Below are 25,666 nucleotides of genomic sequence, written 5' to 3' on the forward strand. Positions count from 1 at the left end.
CACTATCATTATCATTACATTCTTTATTGCTTTATTATTTATACGTCACAATTTCACAATGTTTATTATACAGACAGTTATCTTTTCTGTAGCACCCTTGAATCAATAACAAAAGAAAGAAAGATAAATAGAGAGAGAGAGAGAGAGAGATATGTTTGTGTTTGTGTTTGTGTTTGTGCTCAGCCCATATATGAACTGGCTCTTTAAAGCAATTGTGATCTTTCTATAAACTTGCCTCATCTAATCTTTCTTTTGAGCTCACCAAATCATCCTATTTTGGATACGGAACCCAGAGTATAATTATAATTATATACATGCTTTTACTATGACCACACGTGCGAAATTGGTGGAACAATCTCAATATTCAACCAAGTAAAAGAAAGAAATAAAAGAATCAAAATGAATGGTTTAATTGATACTTTGGTTTTACAGAACTTGTAAAGTAGTTTTTTTTGTGTATGTTTATATTTTATATGTGTAAGATATTTTGGGTCATCCTAATCTCCCTTGCACATATATATATTTTCTGAATTGGCCTGGACTCAACGCAGTTCAGTTAATTTCAGTTCATTTCAACTCATTTCAGGTCAAATCAATCAAAATGAATAAATGAATAAATTCAATCAATCGATCAATAAATCAAAATAAAAAAATAAAATAAAAAATAAGCAGTACACACACACTACACACACTACACACACTACACACATTGTACGCATTATTATCGCATGGCCTGGTGTTTAATGCGTGTAGTGCGTGTAGTGTGTGTGTATCTTTTACAAAAAATTTTTTTTTGTCCTATTGCTCTTCGTGGGACAAGGAGGCAGGCGGTTTAGGGGGGAGGCTCTCATGATATTGTAACTGTTGAGTAAAAGAATGATTAGGGAGTTCAACAAGAAAAGATAAAATAAAATAAAGGAATTCACTGTGTGATTAATCTTTGACCCAGATTTCCAAGCAAAAAGAATAAAATCTCAAAAAGTCATATATATTTATATATATATATTTGTTTGTTTCTTTTTTTTTTGATTCCGTAATGTTAGAGATAAATTATTCAAGTTTATTTGTTTTTCTCCCTTAATAAGATGTGTAAATATTTTGTAAATAAAGAGGTGACACTAAAATGGCAGGTTTGCTTGTTGATATATTTATTGATAAGTAATGTCGATGGTGGTAGCTATGGTGATGGTGGTAGCTATGGTGATGTCGGATCAGTTCTATGCAATAAACTATATAAACATATAAGCACAAAAAAAAACAAAGCAAAAATATAGAAATAGAAATAGAAATGTCCGTCCTTATCCGAGCGGAATAGACGGTTGACAAGGTTTTGAGAATATATAGAAACTAAGTTATACAGAATAGACGAAAAAGGGATAACAGGATAATTTGGATATAAAAATTATAAAATTATAAAAATTCAAATAGGGGGGGAGTGAATGAGAAAGAGAAGGTAAAGGTATAGAAGAGGAGGGGTCAGAGGGGCCATATACATAGATACCTCTGGTCATATATATATAAAAGCATTGTAAAGAATAGGAGGGGGAGAGGAAGATATTGGGGGAGTAAAAATATATATATAATAATATAATAGAGAGATAGTTTTATTGCAACCGAGCAAACTTTGTTTTAGTCTTTATTTTTGGGCTATGAAGCAAGGCACACGGACCGTATTCCTTTTTGAGTGCAACGCAAGGTCGGAAAGTTAGAGCAGGCCATGAGGTGGATCGCTGCCAGACGATAAATAGCCAAGAACCCAAAAAAAAAACCTGAATTTGATGTTAACTCATTTCTCTTCTTTTCCTTTACAATGCCGCCCACACACATTCAGCGCCCAAAACTCGACCCTCAACCACTTCTCAACACCTACATTCACAACAACACCATCAGACTAGTCGATATCATTGGAACCGGTGCCTATGGAGTCGTATTTATTGGTCAACACATCCACACCAACCAGAGATATGCTGTGAAATGGGTTCTTGGAACAAAGACGACTGAGAATGAGATCTCGATACACTCCCAACTTCCCAGCCACCAAAACGTGCTCTCCCTTGTCCTAGTGACAACAGAGCCTGCGGGGGTATTCATTGTGCTTGAGTACGCTCCTGGAGGCGATCTATTTGCAGCAATTACCAAAGCACATGAAATTGTCGGTGACAACCATGCCATCCGACATGTATTTCTACAAATCTTGAGCGCCGTACAACATTGTCACCAAAACGGAGTTTTCCATCGTGATCTCAAGCCGGAAAACGTCTTGCTTTTCCCGAATCTCCTTGTCAAACTCGCTGACTTTGGACTCGCCACCACACGAACAGTATCTGCAGATTTTGGCTGTGGGTCGATATTCTACTATTCACCAGGTAAATATATATAAATAAATGTATATATATATATAAATATTTGTACTTATTTATAATCTCTTTAGAGTGTCAGGGTGCTTCTTTTCGTAAAGATCAGAAACGTAAAGCTTATGGCTGCCAGCAAAGTGACGTATGGAGCCTGGGAGTGATTTTGATCAATCTGGTCGTTGGACGGAACCCTTGGAAGGAGGCCAATCTCCAGGACCCCACCTTTAAAGCTTATGTTCGCAAACCACGCCATTTCTTCCGTTCCATTCTACCCGTCATCTCAGACGAATTGGATTCTATTCTGAGTCGCATCTTTTGCATTGATCCCGCGCGCCGAATTTCTCTACCAGAATTGAGGATTCTCATCCTTGGTTGTCGTACATTCACCAAACATGACACGGTTTCCAACACAGCCAGCCTTCCTCCTGCACCTTTGCCACCACTGCCTATGCCGCTGCCTCTGCCTCTGCCGCTGCCGATGCCGATTGGACTACAACAGAAAGAAAAACTACTATTATTAAAAACTACGACGGCCACAGCACCCGTGGCCTACACACCATCATTTACACGCACCATGTTAGACTATGTGGGATCTTATACCGATGAAGATGGGTTGGTTTCCTCTGCTGCGTCTGTAGCACAGCGCGCCAAACATGCCAAACCAAGCCATATATTTGCCCACCCACCATTTCCAGCCCCAACAACTCGACCCCCTCCACTCCCTACAGTCACACCATCATCTTGGTCATCTTCGGGTTCATCAGGGTCTTCTACATATTCAGTCGACCGGCCATTTACACCTGAAAGCACAGGAACAGCAGCAGGAACAGCAGCAGGAACAGGAATCATGGCTACTACGACCTATGCCCTACACAAAAAACCCACGTGCACACCTTTCAACATGCACTCCACCCCCTCACTTCTCTCCCTATCGCCATCTTAAATGTGGCCGCATTACATTCATCGTACCTTCATTTCATTGTATCTCACATCTCTCTTTCTTGGTCCCCGATCAACCCACCAACTCCAATACCTCCCCCCCTTTTATTTTATTTTATTTTACTTTACTTTACTTTCAACTCAACTCAACTCAACTCACCTCACCTGGTAAAATTTCATTTTTATTTTATTTTATTTCATTTTATTTTATTTTATTTTCATATTCATTTGTTTATTTGTTCAAAGTCTAAAAAAATATTCATTCCTACATTAATTCAAGCAGACCTAGATTATACCCTCTCTGTCTTGATTGCCTTTGTCTTGTTACTACTACTACTACTACTACTACTATTATTTGTTCTTTCTTTTATATACATGTCTCTTGCACACACTCATCTTCTTTTATTTATTTTTTTAAAAAAAAGAGATACACTCTACAAACTTGTACAATTTCCTTTACATACTACACATTTATTTTATTTTATTTAAATTGAATTGAATTGAATTCTCTAATATAGCTATAGTTCAATTATTGAATAAATAAAATAAATAAAAACTCTCATCTCGTCATTTAAAGAGAGAAAGAAATATAAGCAAAGCTGGTGAAATATGCAGGGTCTTACTATGTTATGTTATAGTGTAATGTGGTGTAATGTAGTGTATTGAATATCATCGGCATTCCTTTCAATATTATTTATTAGATTAAACATAAATATTATTATTGATAGAATTAATAACTCAATTCTGTTTTGTTCTTTTCTCACTCTATTGGTTTGATTATAATATATATACATGGCGTTTTGTTGCTTTACTATATAGACGCACTATCTCTTGGGAGGGAGGGAGTAAAATAAGATAGATAGATAGAAGGGGGGAGATGTTTAATGTGAGATGAAATATAATAGAATATAGTAGATATAATAAAAGGGTTAGAGAGAGAGGGGGGGACATCATGGGGGCAGTTTTGATCCTCGGAGCGTACACATATATACAAGCTCGCAAACACAGATTAGTGTCTATCATTTTTTACATATGAGAAATAGATTTTATAATACAATATAAATAAGTAAATAAGTAAATAAGTAAAAAAAGAAAGAAAGGACATGCTGTCTATATTTTATCATATTTTACTTTTTAGATAAGCAAAAAAAAAGGCACAGGTTTAGAATTGAGTAACCTAAGAAGAGTAGCACACAATTAATATATTTATATTTTTGACAGACAATATCATATGAAAATTCAACATATTTTTTATATAAAAATATATATATTTTTTGAAATAGCTTGTATGGTATTGGCTGTATAGCCAGATATCTGGATTCCCGCTATCTATTTTGTCTTATTACAAATAGTATTTTATAGATAGCAAATAATAAAAAAAAAAAGAGAGATCTACCAAAATATATACAATTTTAATGCAACCAAAAAAAAAATGTAACCACGAGTCTGGATTAACAAAAAATACTAACACAAACTACTACTATTATTATTATTATTATTATTATTATTATTATAATTATAATTATTTCTTATGATATATTTGTATAGATATTTTAACTTTTTTTTTATTTATTTATTTTTATTCAATCATTTCCTCTCATGTTGCGCCATTTATTATAATATTTTATTTATTTATATAATATCTTGACTCATAGATACAAATTGTAGCTTATCTACCTTGTACATCCAGATCGTGAGTTTCTTGTCATATAAGTACCTACCTATCTATCGAGCTATCAAGCTATCAAGCTATCAACCTATTCCATATTTGTATAAACATAAGAAACTAGAATTACCAATACCAATCGTTTGGCTCATAATGTAATTTTAACCGAATGCTGCAACATTATGTATCCAACTCTTGATACTCTCCTGTCGATCAACAGTCGTTAGATCGGTACCCAATAATATACCCTCATTGCCACCACTATTGCTATTTCTATTGCTATTTCTATTGCTATTGCCATTGAAAATTACCATTACCACCATCTCACTAATCAATTCATATAAATATCACGAGTACTCTAAAGTAACCAAGCTATCAAATTTAATCATAGTGAGTTTGTGATGTTTGGAATTAGGATTTTTTTTACTGTAGTTTATTTGGTAATTAAGCACACAATTTCTCTTTTCTTTATTTCTTTCATAAACAGAACATTCATCCCTTGCTGAATAAGACGTCTTTATTCTTCTTCTTCTTCTTCTTCTTCTTGACAAACATTCAATTGAGAATCACATATGTTTATAAATCACATCAGCACACACATGGCATTAAAAGGAGTCAATCAAAAAAGAAAGAAAAAGAAAACCATAGAAAAATGCAACTAGATCTGGGGATTATTTTTTTTAAAAAAAAGCAAAATGTGTACATTGCATTATAGAGACTACTGTTGTTGCTATAGTAACAAAAAAGGTACAATTGGGTATATTGGCCAAGTATAGCATTCAACTTTTACATACATATACAACACCAACAAAAAAATAAATATTAAAGATTAAATTTAATTATTTTTACACCACCACTCCATTATTACCACTATTACCAATAAGAGAAATCGGTTCTACCATTGACTGTATTTAATTATTACTATGTGTGTACTATTTAATGCAAAAAATTATATATATAGATTTATGTAATTTACAGGAATCAGCCCATACAACCGGCCATTCGCAACAGGTTTTGGGGGAGAGAGTATTTTGTAGAAAGGAAATGTACCCTTGTTCATAAAATTTCGCTGTTCATCATCACACCCACTACCCATATCATGCCAGAAGGAACTTCGTTGGCGGGAGCGCAATACTTTCCAGTGGAATGCCTGATCGTTGCTACCACAACAGAACAAGCATGTCCTTTTCGTCAACGCGAGCAACACGGGGTGGGAGTGCTCATTGGGAAACCAGACAGCTCACGGTTACTGGAACCACCAAGAAGCCAGTATTTCTATCAACTGGCGCGAGATGAAAGCGGTCCAACTTGCTCTACAAACCTTCCCTTCTCTACAACACACCTCAATACTCGTACGCACGGACAACACCACGTCCCTATCCTACATCAACAAGCAGGGTGGATGAAAAGCTTTTCACCTCATGTCTCTAGCAACCAAGATATGGCACTTATGCTTACACCGAGGACTACGACCAACAGCACAACACATTGCCGGGAAAGAGAACATCACAGCCGACTTAGAATTCAGGCGAACATTCACGAAGCACCTATGGAAACTCTCCCGCTCGGCCTTCTAATGGATTCAATCCCACTGGGGACCTCGTTCAGCCGACTTGTTCGCCGACCAGATCACTCACCTCCTGCCAGAATACGTGTCATGGATGCCAGATCCAAAGCCCGTCGCCACCGACACATTCTCCGTCCCTTGGTCCAACTGGCAAAACTGTTACCTAAACCCACCGTGGAACCTACTGAGCAAGTCCCTACACAAAATATGGCAGGAAGACTTGACAGAAACCATCATAGCACCAATTTGGCCGAGCGCACGTTGGTACCCGATGCTACTAGAAATGAGCATTGCCCTACCAATACTTCTATCAGCAACGGATATTGTCCTGGCCTCCCCCAAGATACCCTGACCCTTGAAGAACCCACAGTGGAAGCTCGCCGCATTCAGAGTCTCAAGCGTCGATATGAAGACAGAGGTTTAACTGACGATTCAATGAACATTTTTATGGGTGGCTCTGGAGAACAAACCAACCAACCGAGTGTATCAAAGGGGACAACACCTCTTCATTACATGGGAATTGCAGCAGGATGTCTCCCTGACAGAATTCTCAGTGCAAGGCCTCATCAACTTTCTAGTATATGTACATTCTTCAGGGTACAGTTTTGGCACCATTACATCACATCGTACGGCAGTTCTCAAGCTACATGACCATCCGAACTCTATCCGACATCATGAAGACATCACTAACCTGTTTACTCGACTTGCACAACTTGTGCCTCCCATCCGAAAAACGAAGCCAAAAGTGGATCTTACCCTAACCTTGCAGTTTTTGTCTCACGTAGCATCATCAACAGACACACCCTTGGCCTCTCTATCAAAGAAAACAGCATTCCCCTTGGTCATGGCTGCATTCCTTCAACCTTCGGGTCTTTCGAGACTAAACCTCACATATGCATCTGTTGCGGCATAAAACAAAGCCCTCACATTCGACGTAGTGGTACCAAAAGAACGTTGCCAGAGTAGGTAAATCATCAAGACTATTCGAGTACAAGCACACCCGGACCCAACATTGTGTCCTGTCTTAGCATTTTGTGCCCTTTGAGACCACCCTGGAGCGGCTTCTAGACCTCCAAATTCACTATTTTTCAAGGCAACAAAACCATCCTGAGTCGTAAAAGCATCTACAATTTCATCCTGGTTACACACGTTAGTACGCCTGTCCTCTCCGTTGTCGGTTTCGGTTCGCTCGTTGGCCTTCTCTCTAGCTTTGGAACGTGGAATGCCTGTGGTAAATAGTATTACCTTAGACAATTGGTCGAATGAAGATGTATTTCAACATCATTACCGCCGAAACCATGTTTTATCTGCTGACTTTACCTCTTTGGTTATCAGGCTGACCAATACAGAAGACAATTCCGTTGGCGACAAAGATGGAGAGCAATTCTTCGATGCTCCAGATACGGTACCTCTCTGAATCAGCAATTGTTTCTTCCATATTTGTTCTCTGGTCTATCCAGGGAAATTTTACAATAAATAAAGCGCGGCTCGGAGAGCCAATACCATATCGGAAGAAGTTGGAGAGGAGGAGGCAACAACCATTGTGTTACAAGAAACACACAATATTTATATGTTGCTGATAGGAATATTTCAATCCTCGCGTTAGAAAAGTCATGAAATATCTAGTTTGGCAAAACCAATGTGGTTGAATTGAAGTTTATATATTAAATTTGTTTTTTTTTATTCCAAAATACACATTTATTTCCCACATACCACTGTGGATGCTTTAACTGTAGCCCCTTAAAACAAAGCCACAACTTTAATGTGTGTTAAATAAAATACAGCGTATCAACCAATATATATATATATTTCAAAACACTATAAAATAGCAAAGTGTACCTAAGCTTCAATACAAAGTAATATAATTTTCATCTTATTACCAAGATGCCTATAAAATACGAAGAAAGTAAGAGAATTTAATACAATGAGACCAAACAGTTTACTTCTGGCTTGCTTATAACTTATTTATATGGTTCACAGCTATTCACCAAGCCATGCTTCATCTACAGCAGCAGAATGAAAAAAATTTGTCTGTCAAAGCTGATAAAGAATATCAAAGAAATAATCGTGGAAGATTATATAGATAACATAAGCTTCAAAAATTATAAGCACATTTGGCAAAATAGAATATTCGCGGTGGCAGAAAAGTATAACATACTTTTGGTAAAGAATAATAATAATAATTAATAATTACTTGTACACATACACATAAATAATACGTAATAAGCTAAAATACATGTCTAGATAAAGAAAACCCAAAGCTGGGAAGAGATTGAAGATGCTGTGTGCAAAAAATCAAAACAATCAACTTCGATTGAAAGTAGTAGTCAATCTACAGCCAGCCACGATTCTTCTTCGTCAAACTTGTCCTACAAGCTCACTAAGCATGACAAGGACTACATTAAAGAAATATATGAAGGGTTAAATTCTCAAAAAATGTGGACCTTGTCTACAGGAACAGTCGTTGAGATGAAGATGGCAGAACTTGCCAAAGAGTGTGTGTACGAGCAGTAAGTTTTGTTTTAATATTCTACAAAAATTATTTGACTAATAAAATGAGCACAAAGCCCATGTCATTCATTAATACTAGACACTGACGATGAAACTTGGGGTGGATACTTCACCCAAGAGGAGCTGGAAGAGATTCAAGCTCATAAAGCAAAACCATTAAAGCCAGTACCAAGTGAATTATTCGAGTACTTGAATAATATCACTCAAGATGAGGTAAGTATTTGGATATACAAAACAAGCCCCCCTGTGTTTTTAATACGTGTCTTTTTAGAATATCGAGACTATGCATGAAAGGATAGCCAGAACATATTACAGCCCAAAGAAAAATTCATCTTGTTACTGGGCACAAAAATCTTTGTTAGATGGTCTGGATCTACATATGTCAGGCTTTTTTAAGTCTTTTATAGAGCACAGTGAAAGAGACTATTTAAGTCGGGTCTGGAGACTGGTTCTCACTGTGTTCGACAGCTCAGTAATAACAGCAAGAGAGTAAAATATCGATTGAGCTATCAATAAATCAAATTCTAATGTACAATTACATTTACTTTATTTTAAAGGGAGATCTGTAGCAAGGCATCCTCTTTTGAATCAAATAGAGGCCAACAAATTGCATCGGTCACAAATATCGGGAGAAAGAAATCCGCCAAACGACCTGACCATATATTTAGATATGGTTCATTTGAACTTGGAATTTCTGAGGCAGCCAAAGTCAGTGATGAGAATGGCGATAAGGATATAAAAGATAGTCGCATCAAAGCACCAAAATTGATGAAGGATTTAATGCAAAAAATCCTTGAGAATAAGCCAGGGCTAATAAACACATTAAGAATACCAAGCATAATTATGAGTGGTAAGTGAGGTTGCTGTATTTTTAAGAAAAGTTGAAAGTAAAATAAAATAGAAACTTAAATGTATTTTTTTTTAAAAAAAAATAGGACTTGATATAAAGATGTTTATACTGGATATTCCAGAAGGATATGTCTCAAGAATAACAAGAACAGAGACATATTCATATCCTAGTGAATATATGTCGTTTGTATCAGAAATAAGGTCTTGCTTAGAGCTCGCGTGGTTGGCAAGAGGTATTATGGAAGAAACCGTCGAGGCTTTGACGAGTGTCACTAGAACTACCATTGTCATAAAAAGGAAAAAAGATTTTTCTTTGCCTCCAAATTTCAAATCAACAAAAAAGAAAATCACAGGATTACTCACTTTACCTCCCTCTTAAATTATTTCAATATCTACTATGTATTCTTATCCTTATTTTAAAAACTCTGCACAAAGTTATACTGACATTTACACTTTCTCAATTAACATTATCACATATCTTATTTTCTTTCCCCTGTCCCAATTCATTAAACCTTTCTATATCTATTGACTTAACTATCAATCTGTATTTTGGTATTTATTTATCCGCTTTTCCCACTTATTCTAACAGTAATCTAGGTGGTTATTATTGTATTACTGTCAAAAAATCTATTTTGTTCTTTAATAAAATTGTATTTCTACCTGTATTCATCATCTTGTCACTTAGGTATGTACACCGCATAATCCGACCTACCAGTCGTCCGTTACATGATATATTTTTTCTATTTAAAATAGTTGTTACATTGAATAAACCTCTGACATTATTGTATTTGATAACTGTGCTACAGAATAGTATCTGAATAATTCTACACAAGAAAATGGAGAATATCCCAAGTAAAAATGACTTAATTAAGTACGCGTTGTTATAAACATAAAGCATGATTTAAAATATGGGTAAAAAGTCTTGATTAAAAGTAGTGTAAAAATAAAGTAGAACATAAATAAAGCAGTGTATAAAAATAGGCAAATTTCAGTTCTCAAATAGAATTATTACTACTTGATTAACAGAGTCTACCACGTGAAGGTAAATGCCAAAAGACTCCTAAAAGTATGAGAGATTAAAGAGTATAAAAAGTCTCTCCTCAAGGCATGCACCACATCATGACCTTAGGAGAGGCGTTGCATGTAAGTAACATCTTGCCTCCTTACAACGTATACACCACAATTACAACCATGGGAGAGACCCTTGCATGTTGAGAAGATCTCCGCCAAGCAAGGTATACACCATAGCCACTCTCATGGGAGGGACATTTGCAAGTGAAAAGAATATTGTTTACACACTAACGTAAGAAAAGTGCCCCAAGAGGCGCAAGGTGGCGAGGGAGATCTGATAACTTCCGGCGTATCCCGACTCGTAATCAGGTATCATCCACAGCTTGCAAGAAGTAAAATAGAGTAATACTATAAGAAACCTGAAGCGTGTAGGTTAACGGCGATTGTGTGGGAAATACACAGCACTATATAGTTGATTTATTTAGCCACAGGAATGCTGACGTCACTCAAGATCAGCAATTTTTATATCTGCTAATTAAAGAATATTCATGCTGGCATGTGGTCTGTGCCGAGCCAACAAACAGCTCGGCTCGGCGAGGTCTGGTCTGAGATAATATAGGGGCTGTGAGATCAAAGACCAAGGCGATTTGTGTCGTAGTCCGAACCGGACATACATACAGTTCAGCCAACTTTGAAAGGGGTGACCAGCTGTAACCACCATCTGTAAGAGCATCTGCAGCGGTTATATTACAGACAACATTATAGATAATGTAGTCCATTTTAAAGATCAGGAACATTACATGTAGTGTTACATTATAAATCGATATTATCTTTTTGAACCGCTTTCTTCCCTCTCACATCTTTTGTTAAAACAAACAATGGTCTATAGAAATGAGCAGAGAAATTCCCACAAATTATGCTCACTATTAATCTGACAATATTGAAATTATTAAATTTATATTTTTAATGCATCTATAGAGAACAAATGTCCAATAAAATAAATTTTAAGAAAAAGAATATGAACAAAACCATTAGTGAAGAACTGGCAACTTTAGACAGTCAAAAAGCTCAAATTGTTCCTTTATACTTTTTTCCAGAACTTATTGGTGCAAAAATAAAAATCAATTTGGTGCAAAAATGGAATGCACCAAATGCACCAAAAAAGATGAATTAAGCAGAGAAACGGTAGAAAATTGCACCAGATTTTATCTTTATTTTTGCACCAAATAATTTCCGAAAAGAGTGTATATGATTGACTTTAATAGTAATAATGATATATGAAATCCAGTCAGTTTTATAGGCTTTGATATTCTATTAAGGTACAAATATCCAAAAAAAAAAGGAATTAATACGCATTTTATACAATTAATATCGGCTGTATTCCGGGAAAGACAATTAAGAAATATATTTGTTTCAAAAAAAAGAAGCATATACACATACAAACTATTGACTGTTTTGTACATCAAAGAAACCATATCAAAATCTATTTAGCATTTATTTCTCTAACCATTCATTTAATTCAACCATACTTGATATTTTATATATATACTTTTACATATTTGTGTGTGTGTGTATGTAAACTTGACAGAGAATTATAAACAATTTTGAGCAAAAGGAGAAAGAATATGGTCAGTGACCCCAGATCAAACAAACACAAACACACACGCTCATGTACTGCTTAATAAAGAGATCCTACCCTCATTTCACTCATCCTTGAATGCTTGAAACATCTTGAAACACAATGAGCATATCAGATCTCGGCTCTAACAGGAGTACAAAAGACGAAACAGTTATATACAGAAAGAAGGAATAATAAATAAATAAATAAATAAGCCAAACAACCTTTAAACCAATACATCTATATACACATCTGCACCTTCAACAACCCGTCCATATAAATATAAAAGTATATGTATATGTATATGTATATTTACATACAAGAGTACAAACTACTCAACTTATTCTGACACACTGCAGGAGCCGCATATGAGGTGATATTCCCACAAATAGAAACAGTTGCGTCACTGTGTCATCTTTCTGTGGGCACAGTTTCTTTCTGCGACACACCCGTCCTTTTGCTTCTTTGTACTTTACTTTGTCATGGCGAATCTCGATATTAAGATCAAGGTGTCAAATACATTAGCTACCTTGATCCTCATAGTAACTCAAGGGTTCAGTTATTCAAGCTGGTGAGTGAGAAAATCTTGCTTTATTAGTACTATTATTATTATTATTACTTGGATTGAAACTCAAAATAAATAAATATATGTATGTATGTAGGTTTCTCGGCCATACACCAGGATTCCAACCTCGAGACTTTGCTATTATCCTTGCTGGTGTTCTTGAGCTTCTTTTAATTGGATTATCCATCTACCAGTGGACACCAAAAGCACCCAAAGGTTAATGTCATTTTCTTTTCTTTTCTTTTCTTTCTTATATTATAACAATAATATATATATATCAACGCAAATGTACGTGTACTGACAGCATGAGTTTCAGATGTCTTGGAGGCTATCAGCTACTGGTATCTTTTGATTTCAGTTCTCAACGCAAGCGCTTCTCTTCTCTGGGTGAGTCTCATTATAACCGGTTTCTTAAAAACAATACAACTAATACATGTATAATATCCTTTTTTTTTTTTAAAAAAAAAAAGCTCTTCCACCTTGATTTATTTGCTTTTATCAGTCTGTTGTGGCAGCTTGCCGCCCTGTTGTTCATCTATCACCGTCTGCGTGATTACCCTCCTCGCAACCAGACCGACTTGGCATTTTTGAATGCACCCTTTTCAATCTACACAGCATATACTCTGTTTGTCACTCTCTGGCAAATATTCCAGCTCAGTGACTCTACAAAGGGACATGCTCTGGCACACATTGCAATCCTAGTAGCTATTGGATTTGTGGCTCTTCATCTTGTGGACTACTCGCATCGCAAAGACTGGGTCTGGGCCTTGACTACTGCATGGTAAATATTCACACACACACACACACACACAGAGAGAGAGAGAGAGAGAGAGAGAGAGAGAGAGAGAGAGATTTGCATGAATATGTTTGAATAAATTCATATTCATATTCATATTCCCATTTATATATATATGTGTGTGTGTTTACTTGCTTTAATTCATTCATTCTTTTTTTTTTAGGATTCTTTTGGGCGCTGCTGTCTTTTTAACCGAGACTGCTCATACTACTGCTCTTGTGATTGTGGGTATTCTCATCAGTGCTGTGGCCCGTACTCTGATTCCAGACTGGCTTGACCGTGTCAACAATCGATTTGGTCGTTGGACAAATCAGTTGGGTGAACGAACCCCTCTTCTCTCTGGTCATTAAAGAAAGAAATTTATATATATATATATCAACAACCTCATTTGCGTAAAGAAAACACAAATCAAATTGTACACCAACAAAACCACAACAAGTAATCATCTTGTTCTATGATAATTTTAATAAATAAATAAATAAATAAATAAATAAAAACAACAACAACAACAACAATTGCACAGTGATTCCTTCTTGCTCTTCTTAGCCTTCTTTTTGATTATGTATTTATGTACATGTACATGTACATGTATATATATATATATATATATATTATATAAATATAAAAAGAAAAGAAAGTCTATTTTTTAATGTATTGCTCAAGTTTCTCTAGACGCTTGACAGCCTCATTGAGAACATCGTCTGTCTTGCAGAACGCAAAACGAGCAAAATCCTTTGCCAACGGCCAGTGTTCCTTGACATAAAACTCAGAGGGGGGAATGGAACAGACACCGATTTCCTTTGTGAGCCAGTAACACATCTTAAAGTCCTCGCCACGGCTGTCGAGCAGCTCTGGGAACTTGTAGTCCTTGGGGTAGCTGATCTTTGCGGTATTGACAAGGATAAAGTAGGCTCCCTCGGGCACAGTGTAAGGCAATTTGAGTTTGTCAAACACGGCCGACAGAATCCCACGTTTCTTCAGGTACTCGTCTGTCTGTTCCTGGAATATGGGCTTGACAAGCGAAGCCTCAAGTCCAGCTGCGATGGCTTCCTGACAAGGAGAGTTTACACAAAACACCACACGGGTCTGGGCAGCAAAGGAGTACTTCACCAGGTGCTCGGGTCCGATCAACCATCCCACACGCCATCCAGTGGCCGCAAAACTCTTTCCACCAGAACCAACAGTGATGGTGCGTTCCCAGAAGTTAGCCAAGCTGGCAATACGAGGGAACTTTTTGAGAGGAGGGTAGTACAGACGATCGTACTTTTTATGAAGAATGGTTTTTTTTATAAAAAATAATAATAATAATTAATACTTAGATACATACATTATATATATATATATAATTAGATATACAATTTACTCACCACTTCGTCTGTCAAGATAATCAAATCGTGCTCTTCTGCAACCTTACCAATGGCCATCAACTCTTCTTCGTCAAAGACCTTACCAATTGGGTTGTGAGGGGTATTGATGATAATAATCTTTGTCTTGGATGTGATCTTTGATCGAAGTTCGTCGATATCCAAACGCCATTCATGTGATGAGACAGTTCTCTCGGATGAGTCTGCAGGTGCTCTGAGGGGCACGTAAACGGGCTTTCCTCCATTCATGGTAATGTTGGGCTAATTCATTCAAGAAATTTCCCCCAAGAAATAAAAAAGGAAGGAATACATACATATATGTACAATTAAGTACATTTCCCTTATAATCATCACTTTAATAACCTATTTCCCCAAACTTACAATATACTGATCAAAGAATGGCTCCATGCAGATAACTTCTGAACCCTCATCCAAAAATCCGGCAAAGGTAGCAAAGATTGCTATTTACCAATAATAATTCAAGTCCCCCCCGAATATATTTTATTTAGAGAAGTGAAAAAAAGAAAGGGAGGGGAGGGCTAATATGTATTGAAAGAGATCAAAGTAGTCTTACCTTCATTAGCACCAGCAGTGACAATAATCTCTGTCTCAGGGTTAAGCTCACGACCAAATTCTGGGCTGTATGAAGCAGCCAAGGCATTTCTCAGTCTGATACGTCCACGAGGATGACTTTTAAGAAAGAAGACAATAAGAAGAAGAGAAAAGGTGAGAATTGATGTGCCTGAGGTTACACAATCCGCTCACTAGCTAACTTAGCTGACTAGTCAGCTTGCTAACCTGTATTGGTTTGACTCGACTTGATCGATAGCATGTTTGGCAGCTTCCTGAACAAATGCAGGAGGACCAAAGCTAACAATAAGAATAAGAATATTAATGTTAACAATACTTATAATTGTGTTTTACTTTCAAGCTACACCAATACACAATTATAATAGTGATAATAATACATACTTCATGAAACCTTGACCAAGGTTGATAGCCTTGGTTTCTGCGGCAAGAGGAGTAAAGATAGACCAGACTAGGGAATGAATGAATTAGATGAATAAATTTGTGAATATGACTGGTAATGTTGGGTAATGTTGTCATTGATGTATACCATCTGTGTCAAAACTTGCCACCCTTGAAGCGGGAGTGAAACGAGGTGCGCTCATTAGATTAGAAGTCGAGTGAAAGAAGCGATTGAGACCAACTAAACGTCGGGACGAGACACGTAGAAACATTAAAAAAAAATAGAATAAAATAAAAATACAGCTCCAAGAGAGCAGGTCACACAGATCCAGTTGATGGAAAAAATGAAAAAAAAGGTTGAATTAAAGGCCTTTGGTTTGCTTTAATTATTTATTTTATTTATTAATATAATTTATATTAAGCTTTCCTTCTGATTTCTTATTCTTATTCTTCTTTTTGTGAACGTCAATTGGTTCTTGTTCATATTACATAATTGCAGCATCATTAGCAGTACATTGTCTGCACACCAGATTAACTATTTTATTATCACAATATACTCTTATTAGAACAGATAGCTGAGCATATTTGATGCAATCCGGAGTAAAGCGGAAAGCAGTATTAGGCTCACAAATACACAAACACAAAAGAGTCTCATATACATTATTCTTTCTATAAGAAATAATAAGAATTAAAAGTATCTTCTTTTGTCTTATACCAACCCTCTCCTATACTTTGCATTGCTTCTTCCTGTTACTTTTTTATTTAAGTAGTTTCCACTATGATATTTACTACACAGACAACTTGGGTACGGGAGCGGGATTTATTTAGTATAATATTTTGTAGATTGATCAAAACTAACAACCAAAAAAATAATAAAAAAATAAAAAATAGTGTTGGCCATTGGAGGAAAATGGTGTAAATGTGACTGATGATGATTAAAGTTTGATGAACCAGTAGTTAATGTATTCTCATTATTTATTCATTTATTTATTTATTTATTTAATATCTGAATAGACCAAGTCATACAGAGTACAGTTCTGACAGCATATGACTAAGTCAAAGTATACGCAATATTGTACGGTGGTGGTTGTGGTTATGGCCATAATCAACATCTATAAAATAATACAGGATATACGCTTAATAATTCACGCGGATTTCATCAAATTGAAAATAATAATATTGATAAATAAATAAATAAATAAAGAATTGGAAGCATAATGTGTAATGAAGCATCATAATGTATATATTTTATATATATATAAGCCTTGATACTTTATTCCTCTACTAATTGAAAATGATGGTCTTTTGTAATGGCTAGAATATTCTGTTGCTGCCAGAAAACAAGGCTTTTGAATGCTATTTTCGACGGCACACCGATATTCTTTGCAATTTGTTTTGCAGTAAAAGTAATGTCTAGTCCGTACAATTAGACAGTCAGTCAGAATAATAACAAGAAGAAGAAAAAAAGGTACATTTTTTTTCAAGCTGTAATTAATAAAGATCCGTACCTTTTGTACTGAATTGAGAAATCACAGTGGCTGTGATGGGATCTACAGACATCTCGATTGTTCTGGATTTAAATGTGAGTTCAATTGTAACAGAGCCCTGTTCTGGCAGCCAGTTGAGTGTACGAGAAGGCTGTATAATAGGATATTTTTGTTCATAGATTTCCATGGACCTAATAGCAATCAAATTTTCGTTTAACACGAGCATCTTTGATTTCTATAGATATATGTATACATACTCAATACATGGAGTATCGAGTCTTAGTGTCTGTTCTGGTATATCATCTTCAGGGTCCATCCAGTAGTGTCTCGACAAAACCAATGCCTTGAAATCAGTTGGCCAAACAGATGTACTCTTGCGGATTCGATCGTTCAATTGTGCACTTTTCTCCATATCCTTGATCATGATACTACAGCTTTGCATCGCGCCACCCAAAAGTCGTTCATTGATTTTCTCTAGGCGGATAATCTACGATAATAAGTACGATATACATATGCTCTTAACGGAGTACCTCAGTCTCAGTGTCATAACCTGGGTCTTTTAGGAGAGCTTTGCCGAGCTGATCTTGGTATTCTTTTACAAAATTCTCTTTTGCAAGTGACTCTTGTGTTTCGCACAGTGTAAAGAGCATAGCAACAATATCCAAGCTCTTCCGCTCCAGCCACTGCCTTTCAACTAGAAAGAGATAGTGAGAACTGCTTTCTTTTTTCTTTTCTTTTTTTGGATCCTTACAGAACTCTCCTTTGTCTTCACAAAGAGGATAATACCCTTCTGACACACTTTTTCCCAACTCATCAGCATCAAATACATAGGTATCCTCTGGGTCGGGACACAAACTGTTGTCGTCGTCTTCTCGTATTCTTTTTACTACAGCATGCACCATGTCCTTTCGATAGGTTCTGTACAGATGAATATTTTTGTTGTTGTTGTTGTTGTTGTTATATTTATTTCTTTAGTAAAGAAAATAAAATCAGATTGTACTAGAGACAATATCTAATTCTTGCCTGCAATACTCTTCCATCATCTCAACCACAGGTAATAACAATTCACAGCTAGGATCTAAGTATCGAAAGGTCCGTATACAGAGAATATAAAACCTCACAATCTCCACAGAAGAAGCACCTTGGTGTAATAACCGGAGCTTCATTCTACGCATAATATATATATATATATATATGTGTGTGTGTGTATGTATGTAATGCAGTGTAGTATGTATATATGTACATATATATATATATATTATTTCTTTGATTTGAGCATAAAGTCATTCCAACTTGGTATTCACATACTCTTCCTGAAACTCTGTGATTCTTTGTTTCGCGTCATTGTATTTCTCCATCTCCAGCTAGATTTTGTATGTATGTGTGTGTGTGTATATGGGTTTTTATTTATCTTCTTCTTTAAATCAACTGGAGATCTATTAACATTTTTTTGTTGTTGATATTTTACCCTTAGATCATTCACATTAGACATTGAATTTGGAAAATCGTCAATGAGATCAAGCAGATTGTATTGAATGCATTCCATTTGATTATATAAGAGAATGAATAAAATGAGCTTTATTTTATGACTGTTGCTTTGTTGTTAAGAATAAGAAAGAGAGAGGGAGAGAGGGAGAGGAAATAAGCAAAATTAGTCCGCCCATGTAAGTTTCAAAGGTTCTTTAAATGATAAAACAAATTAACTATAAAGATTAACCCAGCATATTTCTTTAGATCCCATCAAGTTTATACCAAGAACAGCCTACCTACTACAGATGATAGCTCAGAGAATGATATAGACTTTTAGAGCATCCACAACAGTTTGTCTAAATGAATACAGTTGGTATGGACAGACTAAAAGTTAAAAAAAAATATAAGCCGTATTATTGGATTGGAGTTTTAAGAAACCAAAAAAAAAGGTACAAAACTTTTGAACTTCGTTTTGAACTTTTAGTCTGTCCACACCAATTAATTTTTATTGATCTATATATATATAAAAGTTGCGCATCCGGAGCTTTAAAGAAATGTCTTGATTAAAATATTTTATATTTAAAAAATATTTAACGGATATCTAAAATTTAGCGTTTCAATAAAACATTCAGGGGGGGGAAAGGGTTTTTTTTTTTTGGTATGCGCTTGGGAATCCCCCAAAACAATATAAATTAAAAAAAAAGGGCATATTTTTCATATATAAAATTTTGGGCACTACTTTCTTTCTACTGTTCCAATTTTTTTTTTCTAAAAAAAAATTAAAAAAAAATGAGTAAAAGCATTTCATCATCTTCTGCTGCCGATATATCTTCTCCTGTACCTGTTCCTACGCCTACCAATAATCGTAGTGCTAATTGGAATCACTTGGAGGATATTCAGCTTTGTAAGTCCTGGCTGGCTGTTTCTCAAGATCCCGTTACGGGTAGAAATCAAAGAGGGTCTACCATGTGGGATAGAGTTGGGGTTGACTACGCTGAAAACCTGGGTGCCGGATTTACGGTCCGTTCTACCAGTTCATTGACCTCTCGCTGGAACCATATACAGCGAAAAGTATCGAGGTTCTGTATTTGTTTTGCTCAAGTTGAGCGACGCCATCAAAGTGACCCCAATATCATGGATATGGTAATATCCTACCTAAGCAAAGACTTGATTAAATTATAATTGATATATTATGTAATTTTAGATTCTGGAAACGAAGCTTTTATATAAAACACAAAATAACAATGAGACCTTCAATTTGGATCATTGTTATGCAGTTTTGGCAAAAGCACCCAAGTGGATTAGTCGCTTAGAAGGCTCCTCAAGAATACAAAAAGCCACAAATGAACAGTTACTGGCGGCCAGGGCTGGGCAAAGTTCAGAGGAAGAGGATGGCAGGCTCATATGTCGCGCACAAAGCAATACCATCAACCAAAGGAAGAGAACGATTGAGGACGCTCTTTTTGATCTGATCGATAACCAAAAGAGATCCCGGGTCTCTGACAACATGAAGGCCAAATTCCTCCAGGATATGCTCGATTTTAAGTATATGACGGTTGACACGGAAACAATCACGGACCCAACTAGACGTCGTTTCTTTTTGCTGAAGCAAGGGTTAGCCCTTCGCCGTGCAGAAAAAGATGCCGAAGAAACAGAGGATGAAGATGATCTTTAAAGTGATGAATAAAACACTTTTCTCTTATCTTTTTTATTATTTTTATTATTATTATTATTATATTTTGCCAAACTATATAGTCTAACCAACAATTGGTTTTCAGTATGCAATTAACCCTATTTTTCCTCAACAGACATTATCTCTTACACTACCTCTGTTGACTTTTATTTTATTTTATTTAATAAACAAAGTAATACATATCACATCAGTGAAGAAGAAGAAAACGAAAGACTGGTTATAGCTACTTTATATGATAGTGGTTTCACAGCCATTATTTACAACACTTCGATAGGTCCCCTATTTAGTTGTCGAGGGTTTCGGGTACAGGTTCATTCACAATCTGTGAGATCGCTGCAATGATGGCTGTAGATCTCGCTTCCTCTTCTTCATCGTCACCAAATAAGTACTCAAACATTTCAATATCCGAATCTTCGTCGTCAAAGAAGTACTCGTATCCCTCTACATCCAAGTATTCGTCAAGGTCGTTATGGTTTTGATGGGCGCTCATAGTTTATAATATTCGGATTATTAAAAATATATAGATATAGATATATAGATATATATATATTAAAGAAAGGAACGTTTGATATTTAACCTTGATCTTTAATTTATTTATTTATTTATTTATTTATTTATTATTTCTTGTAATTGATGATACAAATATGTGACTTAAAATTTAGACAAACCAGAAAATATTTAATTTAGACAAACCGCTGTGGATGTTTTAAAAAAAGCAAATACGCAAATACGCAAATACGCACATATAAATCCCAAACTCTACTAAATAATATATTACCTTATTTTCTTTTCAGACCATTTTGTAATAACATGAGCATACATATTACAGTCAATAAAGTAACCAAAAATGAAATAAATAAAATAAAATAAAATAAAATAAAAAAAAGAGTTTATCCAGGTATGAAAACTGTCAGATTTCTAGCTTGGAAACGACCTTTACTTTTAATAGCCGTAAGAATGCTCTTCTTTGTCAAATACATATACAGATCTATAATTCATAATATCAGTTGCACTACAATAATAACCAAAAACCCAAGCAGGATCACAAGCATAAGTTTATGAGTTGATTTCTAGTAACAAAAGTTCAACCAAGATAGAAGGAAAGAAAGTGAGTAAAAATGTTTCTTTACTAATGCATTTATCTGGGATAAAGACCTTTTGAATCATTGGAGATTATCTATATAAATTACAATATTTTTTTTAAAGAAAGAAATATAAAAAAGTTGATTCTTTGTATTCGTTCTTTCTTTTTTGGAACTGTATTTTTATACATTATCTAATAGTGGGTGCTGGTTAGAATCAAAAGGACGAAGACTTCTTGACAGTATTTATTTATTTAATTAGAAGAAATGTGTGGAAAAACTTTATCCTTATCCCCTTTTCACATACATACACGCATCTTCTCCCTTTTCTCTCTTTCTCTTTTATATATATATAATGGTGTTACTGATAATATTTTGGCTTTGACATTTATTTATTTCTGTATTTAATATCCAACTCTGCTGTCGTGACATGTTCTATCTACAGAGAATACCAGTGATATATGCAGAACGAGTTTCCTGTAATACCATTTAATACCAAAGCATTTCAAATGATCATTTTCAAGACTATACTACGAACAAGTGAGTTGAGATTAGAACATATAGCTCTGATCTACTTGAACCACGATAAATAAATATATACTTACCCCTAAATATAAAATATCCAGTATCAAGTATCAAGTACCCTCTTTTTAATAATAATATTAGCCACACTAATTTTTATTAAAGATTTTTAGCACAATTGCAATGGACGATATATTGATCGTTACAATTTTCCTCATTTTTATAAGGTCAAGCAAGTCATTGGATACCTTTTTTTTTTATAAACTCTTCACAACCGATTATTCTTATGATTTATCTTGCTTTAAAAAAACAAGAATGTGTTTTATTATATATTATAATGCAGAGACACTGTACTGTATATACTTGGTTTATAGATTGCTATAGTTTGGATCTAGAAGATCTGGTTCTTTACCTTTATACCGCATGCACAGTACGCTCATTATCTATTTATATTTATATTTATCTGTATACATATACATACATATGAATATATACATATATAAAGATATAGAGAAAAACGATGAATTTTACAACCAAACAGACAGTCAAACAGACTAATCAATAGATAAATTATTAAAGAATAGAATATCTTTTGCTACTCAAGATGTATAAAATGATAGTCATAACAAAAACAAGAATATAGACTAAAGATTGTGGCACTATCATGCCTCTTATTATATATATATGCAACAAATGATCTCCACAGATCTTTATCCTTTTGCAGAAATATGCAGCTGGTATAAATGTTTAAAGCATGAAAGAAAATAAAGATATATTTGTTTGATTTATTCTGTTCTGTCAAGTTGAGTGCACAAAGATGTTCAAATTGGGTACATTTGAAGATCCAACATGAGTGATAGAAATAAAAGATTGAAATAAAATACCATAACCACACAGGAGAATAACGGACCAAAAAAAATTTTGCTTCTCTTTTGTGTATGTGTGCCTATGGTTTATGCTGTAAAACAATAATAAAAATCACATTCTACAATATATAACTTATTAAATGTTTCAATATGTAAAATGAACCCTAAATGGACCAGCATTCAAAATGAAAATAAGATATATATATATATATATATATGCTCTTTGATAATGCGTGATTTCTTTATGCCATGTGGACCTCTCCAAAAACAGTCTTTTACACGCCCTATGTTTTAATATTTACATACTTCTTTCCTTTGTAGTGGCTCGGATTATTTGTTGAATTTAGGATAATGCTTTTTTTTATATTTTCGGGTTACCAATAGATCCTTTGAGAGTACAATATTCATAGAGTGCACAAAAATTAGAAACGTGCATAAATCTGAAGATCTCCTCAGATAGTACAAATACCAAAAAAAAACAAGAATCAAGAATCAAAATGTGTTTGTGTGTGTGTGTGTGTATGTGTGTACTGTTCCACACATCTAGCACGAGTCCTTGTATTCTTGAAAATGAAGAAGCGGGTTTTATTTATTTATTTATTAATATTACTATTAATATTGTTATTTTCAAGACAGTTCTTCTTAGGGCCCTAGGACCACCAGCACAGACCCAATTGTATTCCTCATTCACAAGAGCACAGATACAGAATTGTGCCTCTATATTAATAAAATAAAGTAAAATAAAGTACCCTCATTTATTTAATGAGTTGTATTCTGACACTAGACGGAGAACATTACTATTATTTATATTATTTGCAGAAACCGGCGCCACCTCTCCTTTTTTCATATATATATATATATATTTTACACCAAGTGTGTAGACTATTTCTTTTTGTACGCTTTTTTCATCACCAACTCTCCTGCATTGTCCTTTTCTGTGTGCACAGAGACTCCCTCTTCTTACTATTGATCAAAAGAGAAGAATAGTAATTAAAATTTCACTAATATTATTACTATTACTATACCCATCATCGAATTTTCATACTACTCTGATAATAATTTAAAAAAAAACCTCAAACCAAATCAAGAAAAAAAAAGCAGGTAGAATACTAAATATAATAGAAATATGTCGAGACATTTTTATTCTTTATTTCTTCTTTTATATGGCCTCCCCTTGTTTGGACCCTTATCTTTTTTCTTTCTTTTCTTCTTTGTGTGCGCGTGCCGTAACATCACAGGTATTTTGTGACAGGACTTGAATTGAGTTGAATTTATTTGAGTTGAGTTAATGCACCATCAAGAATCCCTTTATATTTGTATTCCTTTTGATTGCGCGCAAGCCCGGAAAAAAGGCACAATCCTGACAAAAAAAAACTACATTTGTATAATGCAGAATCCCTTGTTTTTTTTACGACTGAATTTGGTAGCAAGAAAGAAAAAGATATATACATATATATTTTAATTATAATAATATACACTAGTAAATTAACAAGCCTGTAAATAACAGTTGCTGTATACTAAAGAGAAAGATCAATTGAGTCGAATTGAATCGAATTGAATCGAATTGAGAAATTGTTACATTGGGAGTGTAAGAGTACCATGCAGGAACAATGAGCGCGATGCATGTCTATCAAAATAGATTATATACTGTGGAATTCAAAGAAGTCGCTTTCTTGATGTTCTAGCAATAGTAGTAAGTGCATACATATACATCTATGTATGTACAGAAAAAAAATTGTGCAATTTGGCCATTAAATTGGATTGATCCAAGACACTATGTATTCACGCCAACCAAAAAAAAATGATACTTGGAAGACCAAGTCTATTGTTGGTATATATATATATATATATATATATTGGTATTTAGATAGGTCTCTTGTAATTTAAAGGTATTTGATCTTTACCCGCTCTTTCTATATGTTACTATTAATTTTTTTTGTAGTTTAAACATCATCCCATTTTTCGCTATTTTTGATAATTGACTTTTCATTAAATATATATAAATCTCTTTTATATATAGTGATTATTGAATGCCAGTTTACAAGAGTGAGCTCCTTTATTTCTCAAAACGCGATAGGACATATTGCTTGTATACTATATATATATTACCAATAGCCGGAAATGGCAAGCAGATTGAGTGTAGAAATAATGGATCTATTACATCTTATAAAATTTTCAAGTGATATTGAAGCTTATAATGATAAAACACAAATAAATATGATAGTCTGGTCAGATAAATTGGCTGTAATGCAAGAAAATAATAATAATACTGATAATAGTAATTTCAATTGCAATTGCAATCTAGAGATCGTATGCTCTACAGTATCTTCATCATGA

General features: G+C 34.7%; 9 protein-coding genes across 9 annotated transcripts; 4 read left to right on the plus strand and 5 right to left on the minus strand.

The window, feature by feature from the left end:
- Positions 1-1,879: 1,879 nt before the first annotated feature.
- PHYBLDRAFT_12154 (hypothetical protein) lies at positions 1,880-2,742 on the plus strand (the record flags this gene model as incomplete). Its single annotated transcript, XM_018428809.1, has 2 exons — positions 1,880-2,366; positions 2,432-2,742. Coding segments are annotated over 2 exons (798 nt in total), but the record flags the coding sequence as incomplete, so codon positions are not given.
- A 3,316-nt stretch (positions 2,743-6,058) lies between these two features.
- Positions 6,059-7,943, plus strand: PHYBLDRAFT_64261 (hypothetical protein; the record flags this gene model as incomplete). Its single annotated transcript, XM_018441264.1, is given in 4 exon segments — positions 6,059-7,103; positions 7,123-7,395; positions 7,620-7,757; positions 7,777-7,943. The coding sequence occupies 4 exon segments, from the start codon at positions 6,059-6,061 to the stop codon at positions 7,941-7,943; spliced, it is 1,623 nt and encodes a 540-aa protein (XP_018293375.1).
- A 467-nt stretch (positions 7,944-8,410) lies between these two features.
- On the plus strand, positions 8,411-10,265 carry PHYBLDRAFT_166589 (hypothetical protein; the record flags this gene model as incomplete). Its single annotated transcript, XM_018435438.1, has 7 exons — positions 8,411-8,432; positions 8,610-8,689; positions 8,771-9,036; positions 9,094-9,250; positions 9,309-9,526; positions 9,595-9,887; positions 9,973-10,265. 7 exons carry the CDS (start codon positions 8,411-8,413, stop codon positions 10,263-10,265), a joined length of 1,329 nt encoding a protein of 442 aa, XP_018293376.1.
- Positions 10,266-11,177: 912 nt separating this feature from the next.
- PHYBLDRAFT_143594 (hypothetical protein) lies at positions 11,178-11,676 on the minus strand (the record flags this gene model as incomplete). The annotated part of the gene is made up of 2 exons (XM_018431020.1): positions 11,178-11,279; positions 11,476-11,676. The coding sequence occupies 2 exons, from the start codon at positions 11,674-11,676 to the stop codon at positions 11,178-11,180; spliced, it is 303 nt and encodes a 100-aa protein (XP_018293377.1).
- Positions 11,677-12,999: 1,323 nt separating this feature from the next.
- On the minus strand, positions 13,000-16,280 carry PHYBLDRAFT_123850 (hypothetical protein). The gene is made up of 10 exons (XM_018428956.1): positions 16,213-16,280; positions 16,039-16,110; positions 15,815-15,930; positions 15,622-15,701; positions 15,244-15,501; positions 14,040-15,139; positions 13,551-13,861; positions 13,397-13,467; positions 13,178-13,296; positions 13,000-13,086 (listed from the first exon to the last, which is right to left on the minus strand). Exons 1-6 carry the CDS (start codon positions 16,215-16,217, stop codon positions 14,516-14,518), a joined length of 1,155 nt encoding a protein of 384 aa, XP_018293378.1. The 5' UTR covers positions 16,218-16,280; the 3' UTR covers positions 13,000-13,086; positions 13,178-13,296; positions 13,397-13,467; positions 13,551-13,861; positions 14,040-14,515.
- A 924-nt stretch (positions 16,281-17,204) lies between these two features.
- Positions 17,205-19,242, minus strand: PHYBLDRAFT_166592 (Cullin; the record flags this gene model as incomplete). Its single annotated transcript, XM_018435439.1, has 8 exons — positions 17,205-17,321; positions 17,495-17,622; positions 17,718-17,887; positions 17,954-18,183; positions 18,227-18,614; positions 18,729-18,863; positions 19,005-19,060; positions 19,165-19,242. The coding sequence occupies 8 exons, from the start codon at positions 19,240-19,242 to the stop codon at positions 17,205-17,207; spliced, it is 1,302 nt and encodes a 433-aa protein (XP_018293379.1).
- Positions 19,243-20,300: 1,058 nt separating this feature from the next.
- On the plus strand, positions 20,301-20,841 carry PHYBLDRAFT_166593 (hypothetical protein; the record flags this gene model as incomplete). The annotated part of the gene is made up of 2 exons (XM_018435440.1): positions 20,301-20,309; positions 20,371-20,841. The coding sequence occupies 2 exons, from the start codon at positions 20,301-20,303 to the stop codon at positions 20,839-20,841; spliced, it is 480 nt and encodes a 159-aa protein (XP_018293380.1).
- Positions 20,842-21,087: 246 nt separating this feature from the next.
- On the minus strand, positions 21,088-21,349 carry PHYBLDRAFT_143598 (hypothetical protein; the record flags this gene model as incomplete). The annotated part of the gene is made up of 2 exons (XM_018431021.1): positions 21,088-21,138; positions 21,167-21,349. 2 exons carry the CDS (start codon positions 21,347-21,349, stop codon positions 21,088-21,090), a joined length of 234 nt encoding a protein of 77 aa, XP_018293381.1.
- A 996-nt stretch (positions 21,350-22,345) lies between these two features.
- Positions 22,346-24,176, minus strand: PHYBLDRAFT_64267 (hypothetical protein; the record flags this gene model as incomplete). Its single annotated transcript, XM_018441265.1, has 4 exons — positions 22,346-22,473; positions 22,876-22,906; positions 23,940-24,046; positions 24,128-24,176. The coding sequence occupies 4 exons, from the start codon at positions 24,174-24,176 to the stop codon at positions 22,346-22,348; spliced, it is 315 nt and encodes a 104-aa protein (XP_018293382.1).
- Between the last annotated feature and the right edge of the window lie 1,490 nt (positions 24,177-25,666).

Source organism: Phycomyces blakesleeanus (genome assembly GCF_001638985.1).
Source record: "Phycomyces blakesleeanus NRRL 1555(-) unplaced genomic scaffold PHYBLscaffold_7, whole genome shotgun sequence".
In the NCBI taxonomy this organism is placed as follows: Eukaryota; Fungi; Mucoromycota; class Mucoromycetes; order Mucorales; family Phycomycetaceae; genus Phycomyces; species Phycomyces blakesleeanus.

Bases quoted from the DNA above. Each gene is read 5' to 3' on its own strand.
- PHYBLDRAFT_123850 (XM_018428956.1), bottom strand. The intron at 15,931-16,038 runs GTTAGCAAGCTG...CTTTCTTAAAAG, and splicing joins GTCGAGTCAAACCAATACAG to TCATCCTCGTGGACGTATCA. The intron at 15,502-15,621 runs GTAAGTTTGGGG...TGAATGAATTAG, and splicing joins CATTCTTTGATCAGTATATT to CCCAACATTACCATGAATGG.